The sequence below is a fragment of the Eleutherodactylus coqui genome, chromosome 5, assembly GCF_035609145.1.
Source record: "Eleutherodactylus coqui strain aEleCoq1 chromosome 5, aEleCoq1.hap1, whole genome shotgun sequence".
In the NCBI taxonomy this organism is placed as follows: Eukaryota; Metazoa; Chordata; class Amphibia; order Anura; family Eleutherodactylidae; genus Eleutherodactylus; species Eleutherodactylus coqui.
The window spans coordinates 82524535-82540137 of record NC_089841.1 but is presented as its reverse complement, the minus strand read 5'-3'; the positions used below and the strand labels follow the sequence as shown (position 1 = coordinate 82540137).

Below are 15603 nucleotides of genomic sequence, written 5' to 3'. Positions count from 1 at the left end.
TGTTGAATTTCTATTGTGTTCTTAAATTGAGCAACTTGTTGCCTTCCTGTCATTTTTCAACTCCATATACACTGCTTAAAGAGGTTATACAGTCATAGATTGGCGTGTCTGTTGACATGTCCCCCCTGATGATCAGCTGTTTGCTGGGCCACTGCATACGTGTACAGAACTGAATTTTGCAGGAAGCAGATAGCTCTGTTCTTCCTGTAGTGGCCAAGCTTGGTATTGCAGGCCAAGTTCCTATTGAAATGAATGGGAGCTTTGCCTGCAATACAAGGTCTGACCACTACAGTAACAACAGAGCTGTCCGCTTCCTGCAGATGTCAGCTCCGTACACAAGCATGCTAGCCTGGCCAACAGCTGATCAGTAGAGGGTCCCAGGAAACGGCCCCCTGGTAATCTACTGTTGATGACTTATCCCGAGGATAGGGGCCTTCAATAATTTACATCTAGAGATGAGTGAGTATACTCGCTAAAGGCAATTGCTCGAGTGACCATTGCCTTTAGCGAGTACCTGCCTGCTCGAGACTGAAGGTTCGGGTGCCGGCGCTGGGGAGCGACAGTCAGCTGGAGGGAGTGGGGGGGGGGGGGGAGAAGAGAGAGATCTCCCCTCCGTTCCTCCCCGCTCTCCCTGCCCGCTGCCGGCACCCGAACCTTCAGTCTCGAGTGGGCAGGTGCTCGCTAAAGGCAATGCTCGCTCGAGCAATTACCTTTAGCGAGTATACTCGCTCATCCCTATTTACAACCCATTTAAACATAGAGAGTTTGTATGAGATGAGAAAAATAGGTTAGCTCCATGTTCCAGAAACATCAGCACCCTTGGCCAGTCATGTTTGTGGCAAACAGTGTGAATCAAGCAAGGCCTGGGCGCTAGAATGTCTCATGCATGCCAGTTATGCCAGTGTCTATGTCATCACATACTGACCAGAAATAAACCTAAGCCAACATTTCAGAGATCTAGGTGTCTGTAAACATCCGCATCAATAAATGTCCTGAGTAGCGGTGGGGTGTTAAGTGTGTAACAGTTTGAGGTCCTTAAAGGGGTGAGAAGATGAACAGTTCTAATGTGCCAAAGCTGGAGTGCAGGGATGTATTCTGAGATGCGCGCCACTGAAGTTTCTTTTTGCATTTATTCTAGGCTCACTCCTTGCATTTTCCATGTGGTTGTCGCCCACAACTATAATTACTGGCCGCCATGTTCCATCATGACCTCATACATACCCGTTTATACTACACCACGCCCCGGGCTGCTGTACTGTGTGGATTTTGATGTGGAATTGGTAGTAGGATTCTGCTATTTTCAATTCCGCACCAAAATCCACATGTTAGCAGTACAGACCTTGGTGCAGAATGTTCCATCCTGCAGGAAAGGCCTGAAGATGTAGCAAATGTATGAAGAGGCTATTGCCTATCACACCATCACACTTCATGCTGGCAGAATCTTTACTGGATCTGCCCCACAGGTCATGACAATTAGCTAACGGTCTCCCACTGCATCCCAAACTTTCAATAGGTTATCCATCTGCTGATTATCACTTCTCTCCTGCACTTTCAATCAGCTAATTCATGACTAATTTTGGTTGGGTCATAAATAAGCTGATAAGAAGATGGAGGAAAAGAGAAATCAGAAAACTAAGCCCTTATTCCAGCCTCAATGCCAGATCTGAGCCTTGGGCGAGGGTGATATCGCCCTTGCCATCTATGTGAAAGCCCCCCCGAGGATGTGAGGTGTTTTCATGTAAAATCAACCTTGCATCACTTTGGGGATGCAGGAAAACTCAGGTTGGTGGAGTTTCTCTCATTGTTTTCAATTGGAGACCTTGCATTGCGTGCACATGGTGCAATGCTGCCGCCGGCCCCATTGAAGACAATGGGTGGTGTGATGCGAGAGCACACATAAGTTATAACATGGTGAGATTTGTTTCCCGAATCGCCATGCGGGGAAAAAGAGAAAATAAATTAAAATCGCCCGTGTGTATGACCCCATTCAAAAGAGTGCGTTGTGAGATGCACATATAATGAACCACACAAGTCTTGCACAATTTTCTCAACAGTGTGAAGCAGACCTTGGGGTCCTTTTTATACAGCATGATTATTGTGCAACGAATCGTTAGATCGAGTGATTTGCACAATAATTGTTAGGTGTAAATGTGTGCAGCAAGCGAATATCAGCAGTAAAGGTCCCTTGACATGCAAAGATAATCTTTCAAACGGCTGAAAGATTGGAAAATTAAGTGATGTATTTGCATAATGTGTTAATGTCCATTAATACTTTCAGCTTCATTTGCATGTAAAAGGATCTCCATGAGATGTTTGCAGAGCCCAGCCTTGTTTAAACACACGCCCAGCTGTGCAAACAGCTACCACAAACATTCCATTGCTCTCCTCATGGCTAGTATAAACATGCCACAGGCAGAACATCATGCAGTCTATTGAAAGATGAGCAAAATGCATTCAAATGGAATTTATTAGTTCAGTCTTTCAGCAGCTGAACGATGGATTTTATGTGAAGTAAAATCCCTCATTCAAACGAAAAGTGCACAGTGCCCGCGTTTACATGTAATAATTATCACTTATTTTTGGCCGCTCTGACGAATTTTGAGTGATAATCATTACGTGTAAAAGGGCCTAAAGTCATTAGATTGTCTCTGATTGGATCTTTCGGGCCTCCCTCACACAGCCGCTTTTTACCGCGATTAACACAGCATTTTGAATGCCATGTTAATTGTGGTAGAACGCTCTGATTCCAGTGGAGCCTAGCAGACATGCGCTTGATTGTGGTGCTTTCCAGCGCCATAATTTTCAAGCGGAGTCTATTGACTTAACCTTCCATCCTGTCGAGGTCGGTAAAATGAGTACCCAGCTTGGTGATGAGGTGTGCTAGACCCCACTGTCAGCCGCAGGGAGCTGCGACCAAAAATCAAAGTAAATTTGCTGCTGTGTGAGAGTGGCCTTATGTAGACCAAAAAAAAAAATATATATATTTGTCTTTTGCCAATTCTTTTGTGTAAACGGGCATAGTAACTCGTGTTTAGTGATTATCAACATAATTGGATTGGGAGTGTTCACCGAGATTTTAAATCAGGACTCCTATTAAAATCAATAGGAATAATAATTGGGTTCTCTAATTTGGCCTCCTTCAGCAACTGTGGAGGGGATGGGGGTGCTAGCAGCCCAGTGGTCAGCAATGCTGTCCTGCAGCAGTAAAGTTCAAACCCCATCAAGGTCAGATTCAAATCTAGAGCAGAGCGCTGCTGAATAAGTCGGCGCTATACAAATAAAGATTATTATAGAACTCCAGCAGTGCTAAGCCCGCACACTTGTCCTTTCTGCGCCGAGCAGAGACAATATTTTGGAGTTTAGTTTTTTTTTTTGCTAAAATTCAGATTGGGATGATCCGATCTAGGACAAATCAACCTGATGTTATCGGCCAGCCGATCACGATGATCAGCCCTACTCATTATGATTTGCTAAATAGAAAGTAGTAGCAGAAGGGTTGACTAGAACATAGTTATGTTCCAACGCACACAACCCAATCGTTCAATGTAAAGGCACGGTAAGCGAACAATGTATGATCACTACGTCACTGAAGGTTGCATGCTCGTTCCAATTTATCTTACCGTGTAGAAGAGCAATTAGACTGCAGTTTTTATATACAGTGATATGTAGAAGCTACGGAAGACAAACTTCCGTAAATAATCCCCCCAATGTTGTCCATAGCCGTTATAATGGTTACTAGAATGCTGGGGTGCGCAGGATACAGGTCCTCACACTGATGAATTCCCAATAGAGGAGTGACCGATTTTGGCATATTTTATAAGTCATTCAGTGTCTGAACACATACACAACAATGTTCATTGTGTCTTCCAAAACAAAATTCTGCAGTTTTTAATTATTACCTCAACTATAAGTCTTTAGTTATTCTGTGTAGTGGTTGGGATGGTAACTAGAGATGAGCGAGCGTACTCATTAAGGACAGATACTCGAGCGAGTATCGTCCTTTTCGAGTACCTGCCTGCTCGCCCGCAAAGATTCGGGTGAAGGGGGGGGGGCAACACATCGCTCACCCCCGGCCGGCACCCAAATCTTTGCGGGCGAGCAGGCAGGTACTCGAAAAGGACGATACTCGCTCGAGTATCTGTCCTTAATGAGTACGCTTGCTCATCTCTAATGGTAACAGCAGAGAGGAAGTACAGGTAGATGAGAGTTCAGTAAGAGGTTCCACTGTATGGAGGACTAGTATCTCAGCTGCTCTCCAGTCCTTACGGTTCCCATGCACATTAGACTTTAGCCATCGGCATGCTGGGGCCGGCCGACTCTGATGTGGATGGGGGACAGTTCAACTTTCCCCTAACAGAGAATGTCAGATGAAAGAAGGGTCAAGGATTTTGAATTTCAACATCCAATTTTTTTGCTCTCCAGGAGGTAAGCCGACCCAGACCTATAAATGTTTGGTCAAGTGTTCGTGTGTATAGGGCAGCCAGGGTAAATGGCTGTCACATTGCATGGGCAGCCATAGGCAGGTTTCACATGGGGCATTTTTGGGTGTTATTTGTGTGCTGCTGCAGTTGTGTTTACATATGTGTGATATGAACTATAATACAGGAATTGGGTTGGGGCCTTCTAGTTCAGTGTATGGCATCCTAGTCCTCCTGAGGCTCCCAACACACAGGTGAGCGCGATATTTGGCCATGAAACGTGATTTACCTATAGATGCGATGCGTTTTTTTTAGGCAAAAAAAAGCCTTGCCCTCTGTGAAGTTACGATCCTCCCGCACAATAGATTGGAAGGGTTTGCATTATGCTCGCATGCAGATCACACGGCATGTGAGAACCATGCGAGGTATTAAAGTCTCCACTGCAATCAATAGGCGATGCGTTCCGAGGAAGGTGAAAATTTAGAAGATACAGTGACTCCATTCAAAAGAATGGGGTTCATATTTGTGCGTCTCGCCAGGCACAGATCTCACACGATTTTCTTGGCCGTGTTAAAACGGCCTAGAGAGGAGTATTGTCCAATATTCAGCAATTTGCTTTCATGCAGATTCTGGATTTAAAAAAAAAAATGTACAAAATATATATTTATTTTTACACATTTTCAAAACCTCCTCCACACTTGTGCACTATTTGCAGGTTTACCCCATCTCAGATTTTCTGGTGTGGCAGCAAGCGCTTGGGTATTTTTGTCAGCCCAACTGAAATGAATGGAGCACCGACGGCAGTGACAGGGAGGGGGTAACACAGGCTCCCTGTACTCAAGATTGGCAGGGGTCTCAGAGTTGAGACCCCCATCGATTAGCAAATTATTCCTATCCTGTGGATAGGGGATGCCGTGACATCCTTGTACAGCCCCTTTAACCTGGTGAGGGGTGTATTCTGGCTGGAGCTATGCCTCTGTAATAAGGATGACTGCGGCTGCCTGACCGCCGGTCTCCTTCCCTCAACGCTGGGTATCATTGACGTCAGGCTGGGACACTAGTCCGTATTATGGACGCATAAATGTGCTGAAATTCGCTTACGTGTCCCCGGCCTAAGAGAGCAAAAACACTTATTTTCAACCGGGTAACGCGGTAGCAAAGATTTTTTTTCTTTTGGGAAAATTACAGTCGCCATGTTATAGACAGAATGAAGCGTCTCACCAGCAGGATGCACCGCCTGGACCGGCATCGATTGCAGCAGACAGCAAGAAAAAAATCCAGTATCCATAAAATCACAGCTTTATTGAGGCATATTAAAATCCCAACAGCAGCGACACAGAGTGGCGCAACAATCTGACGCGTTTCAAGCTGTCACGGCAGCTCTTAGTCATGGCATAAGAACAAGGTGCACCTGCTGGGTTTAAAAAGAAACATAATTATATTTATTCATTAATCATCTGGCATATTGGCTGAAATTTGCAACTAAGTGTAGTGGAGAATACGGGCAGGGCGACTGGATTGTTTTTTGGTAACAGCTGGAAGCGTATGTAAGAGATCAGATCGATCCCTACGATGGATTTGGCCCTGATTCCATATTGAGAACACAGGATAGAGGTTTGTCTTCTTTCAAATGATGAATAGTTTTAGCAATCTCACTATTTCATTGATTAGTGAAAGAGCAATTGTTTCACTCTTGCCAGTGTCAATGGAGTGATATGATGGAAGCGTGCGCCACTATGGTGCCAGCAGGGTCTAAGCGTATTTACCGGTTAATGACCACGGACAACTAAGTATCTAGATGAGAAACAGAGAATGAGTGGAAAGAAAAGGAAAGTTTTAACCCAAAGGGGTTACTATTGAGAAACCGTTCTAGCGTTGGTAAGGCCACTACATCCACAGACCAAATGAATAATAGGAAATCTATGTAGCGACCGTGCAAGAGCAGCGATAAAGGGGTTGTCATTTCAAAAAACGTAGTGTCATTCCGCCCAAAGCCATAAAAATGATGACGCTAGATGGGGAAAATTTCGCTCTCACACTGGCCCCGATATACTGAGGAAAAAAACTGCCATTTAAGCCAAAAAAATTGTGGGAGAGTAGATGGCAATCTGATTTTATAAGAAAAATGTCAAATCAGGTATGTTCCATTTTACCTCTTATTAGGCGCGATAAGAGCCCTACGAACGCATAATAAACGCTGTATATACGCAATAACATTGCATATGTGCAGAGTTTATATGTAATGTCAATAAGCGACAGAGTGGGAAATTTAGAAAAAAAAGTCAGACTGCACATGACGACGTAGGTGAGATACACGGTCATGTGTAGTGAAGGACTGCTGCCATACACACGGCGATCGCCGACTTGTAAAACACTGCGCTATATACTACGCTCATGTGAGCCGGCCTCTGGCAGGTGATTACTTTGTTGGTTGATTGCATGTCTCTTTGTAAATTGAGCCGGTGCGCCATGTTCTTATGCTGTGACTATGGCCGGCTTCACACGAGTCTAAGCGTAGTTGAGCGCACATGAGCGTAGCGTTTTTGCGGAACAAACTATGCTTTTTGCCTGTGCATCGGCACATTTTACGGTACTTTTTGCATCTGCAAAGCAATTTATTTTGGTGCAGCAAACAGAGATCAAAATGGCTAATTAGTCTTAATTAGTTCCAGATGTGTTCTTATGCCGTGTTTCACATATCTCCTTGCGTATTGCACACCTATTTGCGGACCCCCCCCCCCCCCGTCATATATGGGGACTTTGGTGCACAAATACGCGGAAAAAATAGATTACGCTGCATTTTTTTTCCACAACCAAAATACGGAAATGTTGACTAACCCACTGAACTCAATGGATTCTACTCGGTGTATTGCATGCGTAAATTTTATGTGCGCAAATATGCCCTTGTGAAGGAGCCCTGATAGCGGCTCCGACCGCTTGAAACACATCAGTTTGTCTAGCCATTGCATGTCCTTCCCGTTGGGATTTTCTCAATAAAGCGGTACATTTTCTGGAAACAAGTCCATATTGTTCCCTTTTTCATGCGTACATTAAGCCTGGGGCTGCAGTACTGAACAATCTACAAGACAGCGTATTCCCTTCTCTTGTTAAGACGACCTTGTATGGATCCAAGTGATCAAAACAAGCATCTCTAAGCGTACAGTAATTGCTACTATTCAAGCCAGGAAGGATGTAGTTGTGGTTATATTTAGTGATTTTACAGAATGTCTCCATGACAATACTACAAATGGAAAAAAATACCAGTTATCAGCCCACAGTAGCCCCATGTATATAGAGCCGATGCAGCAGCTCCCATAATGGTACCGTATGGAGGGAGAAATTATGGGGTGATACAGCATCTGATGGACAGGAGACAAAGTCCTAAAATAAGCAATACCGTTAGTCGTTACTTGTCTGAAGACATCATACAATTCTGTTTCAGCACAGAACATGGAAGGGTTTTTCATATTTTTACTGTACAGTAAGTGATCTTTCATATATCTACATCACTTAAGAACACGGAAATGAATCCTGGAAGAGAGAAATAAAAAAAAAAAAAAAAGATCACTCACCCACAAAAACCCCCCAAAAAACAAAAAAGCAGCTGACGGAGCCTCCAGTAACCTTCCGTTCTTTAATATGTCTTTCACAGTTCCCGCTACTTTTTCTGTGGATTCCAGGATCCGGGTACAAATGTACTCCCGGTGCTGGACGGCTCTTCAGTTGGGGTGTGTTTTTCATAAACGGGAGCAGAAGCGTGTCCTTTAACCTTGGTTTTCATGTCTTCTGTGCCCTGCATACCCTTGTCTCTCTGCAAAGACTCCTCCCCTTTGGCACTTATGTCCTGTCTCATCTGTTCATTCTTGAGGATCTCCTGAAATGGATTACATAATGTTATTGTAATGATATTGATGTAGTATTTATGCTAATTTGGATATGATCGGGTGAATTCAGGTTGTCACGGGTTGATGGGAAGGTCTACTTGAAGTATATAAGAAACGCGATTGCTGTGCGTCCTATACAGTATTACAGGATGGCTGCAGAGAGGGTTTCTAATGTACCTAATATCACAATAGTTCCTGCTACGTTCATAAAGATCTGAACAATGAAACTACTATGTTACTTATCCCGCATGATGAAAGTCATAAAAAAGCACATATTCAAACATTATGCCAGAATTGCTATTTTTCAATAGAAGAAAATTAAGTCCGCTAACCCCTTCAATACCAGTTAGGGCCACTTCCCACAGGCGCTCTTACTTTCCGTTTCACTATTCTGCTGTGGAAGCAGTAAAACACAATGAAACTTTTCGGTTTTCCTGCGCATAGAAATGCATTGAAACTGAAGACCTTCACTCCAATCCCTTTCTCCCATTTTCCATCTCCACTCCATTTCTAACACTAGAACAAAAGTGTAGACTGCTGCGCTTTTGTTTCCAGTTCAAAAACGGATCCTTTTTTTACATTGTAGTCATAAGAGAAACTTACAAAAAATGGAACTGTACAAAACGGAAATGAAACTAATGAAAACTGATCCAATTTTTTCGAACATAATTCTCTGAAACACACTACTTTCTCCTTAGGGAGAATACCTAGAAGGTGAGATGAGACTTATAAGGAGCATGCATGGCCTTATAAGTGTCCTCACGCCTTCTTGGTGCTCTCCCTAAGGAGTAACAATACCCTTCCTGACTCACATCATAGGCTTCTCACCCAGAAACCTACTGCACAGTGAAGACTGTCTTTAGATTATATTCCCAGTCATCATTACAAGACCAGTTAAAAAAATTGGACTTTGACTTGCAGGAATGCTGCCTTCTAATAGGTGGCGCTGTAGAGGCATTGTTCCATCTTTCAATTTGCATACGGTTCAAGCTTGTCACTACACAAGGATGAAATTGCCTATCTGTCCCATAGCTTTTTGATATCAGATTCACTTGGTTTGCTTTTTATTGCAGCCCTTATTGGCTTCAGACTCTTTCCAGGCCAAGATAAGTTCACACTATAGTTAGTAGTGAACAATGCAGGGAAGACAGTTCAGGTATACTTTGCACAGTCTTAGTTTTCTTTGGAAGCTATTGAAGAAACGTTGACCAACTTTTGGTTTGTGCATTCACTTGAAAATGGATAAGATTAAGCTGGGATGCAAAATAAAAGCATTGTACAAGGTGCATTCACATTCTAAAGTCTCCTATTTTTTTTTTCTTGGAGCTAAGAGTAGATAGAGACATGGGACACATTTTTGAAGACACCGGTATTCTTTGGGGATGAGTGAGACAAATGGCAGCCTCATCCAGTGCACAGAACCCACATGGCAGTGGCAGGTGTTAGAAGCATTTTTCATACTAAAAATGGTGACGTTCATGTTCCATGAACCAGCATATAATCATCGATGGTCTTCTTTCGTGGAATGGCAACCATGAACATCCATCATCAGTTGAGTGAGACATACGGTAAAGGTGTCATGTACATGAAAAATCTGCACTTATGGTTATGACCGAACGTCATGTGAGAACGAACCAAAGGACCCTTGGCCACGCACCAACTGGCTCAACAGTACGATTGTGCAAGTCGACCAAGTGTTTACGGAGGACTGCCAATTGACTGTGTAAGAGACTGCCTGCAAAGTCGGCATTTCTGTAGGATCTCTGCACATCATCCTGCCTGAAGACCTGAAGATGTGAAAAGTTTGCTTCAGGTTTCTGCCGTAAATGTTGACTATCACAAGGCTGCACGCAAGGCAGTGTTCCAGGCGATCTTGACACTGCATGACGGCACAAATGGTGTTTTCATTCCGTCAACTGCCACACTGGATGAGACTCGGACACTCTCGGTGCTCGCATGTTTTCCATTCGTGCTGCTCTTGCATCAGTTACTTTACAGAGGCCAAAGCAGACCCCTGAAGAAGCATTCACAGCAGACATGCAAGAACGGTGGTGTTGACGTTGTGAAAAAGTGTATGTCAAGAGGGAGATTATGTTGAAAAGTGACAATACTTTCAGGTTTCTGGAGTTAAAAAAAAAAAGAGAGAGAGACCTTAGAACTAGAATGCACCTTGTACAACATTAGGATCTAAAGGGGTTTTGCACACAAATGCTATTGATGAGCCCTCTGTGGTCTAAGCTGACTGCAGGGGAACCTTCCTGCTGGAACTCTGGCATTCAGCAGTCCATCGCCAGGGAAGACTACTGGTGCCGACACACGTTAACGTGCCACCATGTTAGATACTGATTGAATGAATACAATGCAGTAACCACTTTGTACATTAGACCATGCTGAGACTTCCTGCTGCGGGAGAGTAAGAGAGGTGTGCAGTAGTCCGAGTCTGCACTCCAGCTGCTTCCATGGCTGTTGCAGAGATCACGTACTATAAGATGTTGATAAAGAATAGTAAACCTTTGTGCAGCACTGAATTTAGACACCCTGCAAATTCTAAGCAGAGAAATGCCCTTTCCATCCCCAAAAAATTGCAAGCTGAAGCAGAAGCTATGTTTATCCTGGTGTAATATCTACAAGTATGTCCTAGATAAAAACAGGCCAACAAGACCCGAGATCTGAAGACTTGTAGTTCCACAGCCATAAACTACATGCCCTCAGCTATTTAAAGCCAGTGAGATGAGCCGCTGTGGGGAATCTACTCAGGACAACAAAGGCGATCCAAGTCGTGCTCTCCCAAAAGCTGCATTTCCTTTGTGCTACTGCCAGCGGAGATGTAAACAGTTGCCAAATCAATGTCAGTCCTAATTCATTCAAATTCAATTTCAGAGCAAACATCCTTTGATCAATTATAATAATTAAAATGTAACTGTGTTTGGATTCTTTGAAACACATTTTAGACCGTGCTCCCTTTTGTATTTTTCACTGCTGTCATATGGAACAAATTGGGCTGAAAAGTCCTTGGGGACAGCCAGCAGCTTGTTATACTTAGGAGAAATAGTACATACAGCAAACAGTATGACGCATGCTTATGTGTATCGGGTTAAAAGGGGCTTTACAGGAAAATAGCATCACTAAATATTCCAGAATATGGAGTGATAGAAAAATCTGAGTCACTATGAAGAAGGGTGGGGTCGGTGGGTGGGCCCGAGGAACAAGAGGAGCCCGGTTGTGTATAATTGGGTACTGCACTCTTACCAGGACTGCTACTGTGCGGAATTTCAGAAACTCATAGAAACCAGTGCAGCAGCCTCTACATTGATTAATCACCACTATATACTATCCTCCTAAAAGTATTTGGACACCCCTATCAGTAGAATGCATCATGCTTTTTGGAATATCATGTCCTAAACATGCAACATAAGATGTAGACTCTTGAAGGAGTAATCTATAGCTGGTGACAGGAACTGTACCCTATTGGATATATGGGCTATGCCACTGTGCAATGCATCAGCTCATCTACATTGGTGCAAGGAGCGTCGTCATTGGACAGTTGAGCATTGGAAGAATGTTGTATGGAGTGATGAATCACACTACTCCAAACCCAGGTACATCCAATCGATTTGAAGATGGAGGACTCCTGGGGAACATCTTTTGCCTGAGTGTGTCATGCCAACAGTTAAGTAAGGAAGAGGTTCTGATATGGTCTGGGGTAGTTTTACGTGGCATGGTCTCAGTCCGTTGGAGTGACAAGAGCCATGAACACGGAGGTGTACCCTGACAGTCTAGACAATAATGTGCTGCCGACAAAGTGGCAATACTCTGTGAACGGTCAACAATACTTCCAACAAGACAACGCGCCGTCACAAATCCAACGCAGCTTTACATTGATTTGAGGATATGGATGTTCCACGATTGGACTGGCTGCACAGAATCCCATCTTTGGGAAGAACTGGAACGTCAGGTCAGGAAATATGAACAGCGTCCATCTTTTTTTTAAAGAACTCATCAGGTGAAGTGTATCAGATGTTAGTAGAAAATATGCCACGGAGGACATCCGGTGTCATTAGGGCCAAAAGAGGCCCCACTAAGTATTGACATATGGAAATAAATACTACTTTTGATTCTTGCACAAAGGTCCTAATTACTTTTGATAGGATGGTGCAGTGTAGGTCCAGAGCATGTCCTATCAATGATAGATTTCCCAGGAAGCTTAATATAGATTCTGGCTGGAAGGAAGTAGAGGCTGTCCTCTTTGGATGGAACATCTGAGGCATGGATGCTTGCTATTTTTGATATCCAAGAACACATATAGAGGGTTTGTTTAGTACTATGGGCTAAATACCAGGGAAAAACCTAGATTCTAATGGTTCTCAGGAAACTTAAACCTACAGCCATTGATTGATAGCCCGAGAGACCCATCACTTTACTTCCTTCAAAGCTTTGTCGATAAATTATCCCAAGAACCTAAAACAAATAATACTTCCTACTTTTTATTTTTTTTTCAGGAAGAAAGGTTTGCTAAAATCAGGTAAAAAAAAATTCTACCTGGTGACTTTAGTTTCCACAAAATTATTATAGGTCAGGGTCCGTTTAGACCTGCCGATTTGCCATTAATACGAGCGAACGATGTCAGAGTTCGCTCACTCGCTCGGGCGGCCTGCTCGAATGAGCCAACGATGTATCCGCCTGTATAAATGAGAAATTGTTCAGTTGTTCACATTCACTGTATACGTGACTGAGAACGACTCAACGATCAGAATTTAAACTGAACGATTAGTGAACGAGCCAAGGATGATTTTTATAATTAACGCAAAGCAAACAATTTATAATTCGTCGTTCAATTGCTAGCTGCTTTAGTCCGCCTGCACACAACTGAGTCAGATTTCAGATGCAGGCTCCCGCAACGGAATCCGACCCGGTGCCCGGCCGGTGACCCCACGTACCTGTCATTTTCTTCTGTGATGTGGATGATCCAACCGGCGAGCCATTGGACATGCGCAGTACAGAGCTTCTGCGCTGTCGCTAAGCGATGACGCGGGTTCCACGACCTTTATGCAATGTTAATTGTGTAAGGGCTGCGGGTCGGATGGCTTCCATTGACCTCAACAGCAGCCGTCCATATGGACACCGCACAAAAATAGAGCATGCTGCGTAATTGATTTTTGCTCGTGCGCAGGAAAAAATGCTTTTCCATAGACTGCTATGGACGGTATTTTCTGTAGAATCCAGGACGGATTGGGCATAGAATCCTAGACTGGTAGAGTTGGAAGGGACCTCCAGGGTCATCGGGTCCAACCCCCTGCTCAGTGCAGAATTCACTAAGTTATCCCAGACACTTATTTGAACACTTACATTGAAAGAGAACTCACCACCTCCCGTGGTAACCTGTTCCACTCATTGTTTTTTCTAATATCTAATCTGTGTCTCCTCCCTTTCAGTTTCATCCCATTGCTTCTAGTCTTTCCTAGTACAAATGAGAATAGGGCTGATCCCTCTGCACTGTGACAGCCCTTCAGATATTTATAGACAGCTATTAAGTGTCCTCTTTGCAAGCTAAACATTCCCAGATCCTTTAACCGTTTCTCATAGGACATGGTTAGCAGACCGCTCACCATCTTGGTAACTCTTCTCTGAACTTGCTCCACTTTGCCTATGTCTTTTTTAAAGTGGGGTGCCCAGAACTAGACACAGTATTCCAGAGGAGGCCTGACTAAGGAAGAGTAGAGGGGGATAATTACCTCATATGATCTAGACTCTATGCTTCTCTTAATACATCCCAGAATTGTGTTTGCCTTTTTGGTTGCTGCATCACATTGTTGACTCATGTTCAGTCTGTGGTCTATTACTATACCAAAGTCTTTTTCACATGGGCTGCTGCTTAGCCCAATTCTTCCCATTCTGTATGTGCTTTCTTCATTTTTCTTGCCCAGATGTAGGACTTTGCATTTCTCCTTAAATACCATTTTGTTAGTCGCTGCCCACTGTGCAAGCTTTTCTAGAGCTTTTTGAATACTCTCTCTCTCTTCCCTAGTGTTAGCTATCCCTCCTAGCTTTGTGTCGTCTGGAAATTTGATCAGTTTGCCATCAATTCCTTCCTCCAGATCATTTATAAAAATGTTGTACAACACTGGGCCCAGGACAGAGCGTTGCGGTACCCCACTTGACACATTCTCCCACTTAGATGCTGATAAAGGATCAAGCAGTTGCATATAAATAAAGAATCAAGCAGTTGGATTTCGAATGATTGATCTTTTATTTTCTCAGGAGTTAAGCTGCTGCCTGAGGTGTCTGGCAGCAGCTTTCTGTCCTCGCTGCATTGAATATATGCATGCTTGGCCGAGTAGAGCGTGCATGTGTCTAGGGAGACTGGGAGAGATAGCTGTTGAAGGAACAAACATTTCGGCTGACATCTATCTAAAATGTATGGGCATACCAAGCCCTGGAGAGGTTTTCCAGGACCTAACGTTTGATGATCTATCCTCAGGTAATCTATCTGTTTGCTGAACGGGATCCTCTGTAAGTGTGGACAGAGCTGGGAGCGGTGCCTTGCATTACCAACCAGGATAGGTGCAATATGGGCAGAGCTGTCCGCTTTGAGCTCTATTTGAACCGAGAGTGGGTCCGGCTAACAGCCGATTGGCAAGGATCTAGGTTGACAAATCTTTGCCAATCAACTATTGATGACCTACCATGAGGATACATGGTGAGCTTAGTCTTCTATTAATTGTGATAAAATTGTGAGGCAACCGCAAATGTTTTATGTCTTCTATTGGCCAACATAGTTACGAGTCCCCTTCCAACCAATAAAAAAAAAATCTGTGGTATGCCACGGTATAGGGGGTGAAGAGCAGATTGCCATCCTAGAATTTAGTGTGGTATATCATACAGTCATCTAAAATGCTCTGTGATTGTATCCATAGATATAAAGTCCTCAGCTAAGGCAGGAGCCCAGTTTTTAGCTTTAGAATAAAACCAGGAACCTATGTTTTTGGAAACGTACGAAATTGTCACACAACCACCTTACAGCAGACAAAAGGAAAAGAGATATGGTGCAAATGTTGACTTGCATGTAATCATCCAGGATCCCTGACCGGTCTTGGAAGTAATACAGTATCACTAGTTCCGGACAAAATCACATCTGACACACAGAACATTTCTGCAAGCGTATTAATGTGCCAGCCAATATCCAGCTACATTGCTGTTTAATTTTTTGGCATCGGCATCAAAGTATTCTGGCATATGCTGGGTGAACAGTTGGCTCCCGTTATCTATTTCACTTTGTTAGATGCAAGTAACTAGATTTGGTC

The 15603-nt window shown here is 43.6% G+C and overlaps 1 protein-coding gene across 2 annotated transcripts in view; it reads right to left on the bottom strand.

The window, feature by feature from the left end:
* Positions 1–5701: 5701 nt before the first annotated feature.
* NDUFAF2 (NADH:ubiquinone oxidoreductase complex assembly factor 2) overlaps positions 5702–15603 on the bottom strand; it is an 89747-nt gene continuing 79845 nt past the window's right edge. For both annotated transcript variants that reach the window (XM_066602778.1, XM_066602777.1), the window contains one exon: positions 5702–8292. In XM_066602778.1, the coding sequence (XP_066458875.1) occupies positions 8077–8292 (216 nt within the window). In that variant the 3' untranslated portion in view covers positions 5702–8076. The remainder of the gene's footprint in view (positions 8293–15603) is intronic.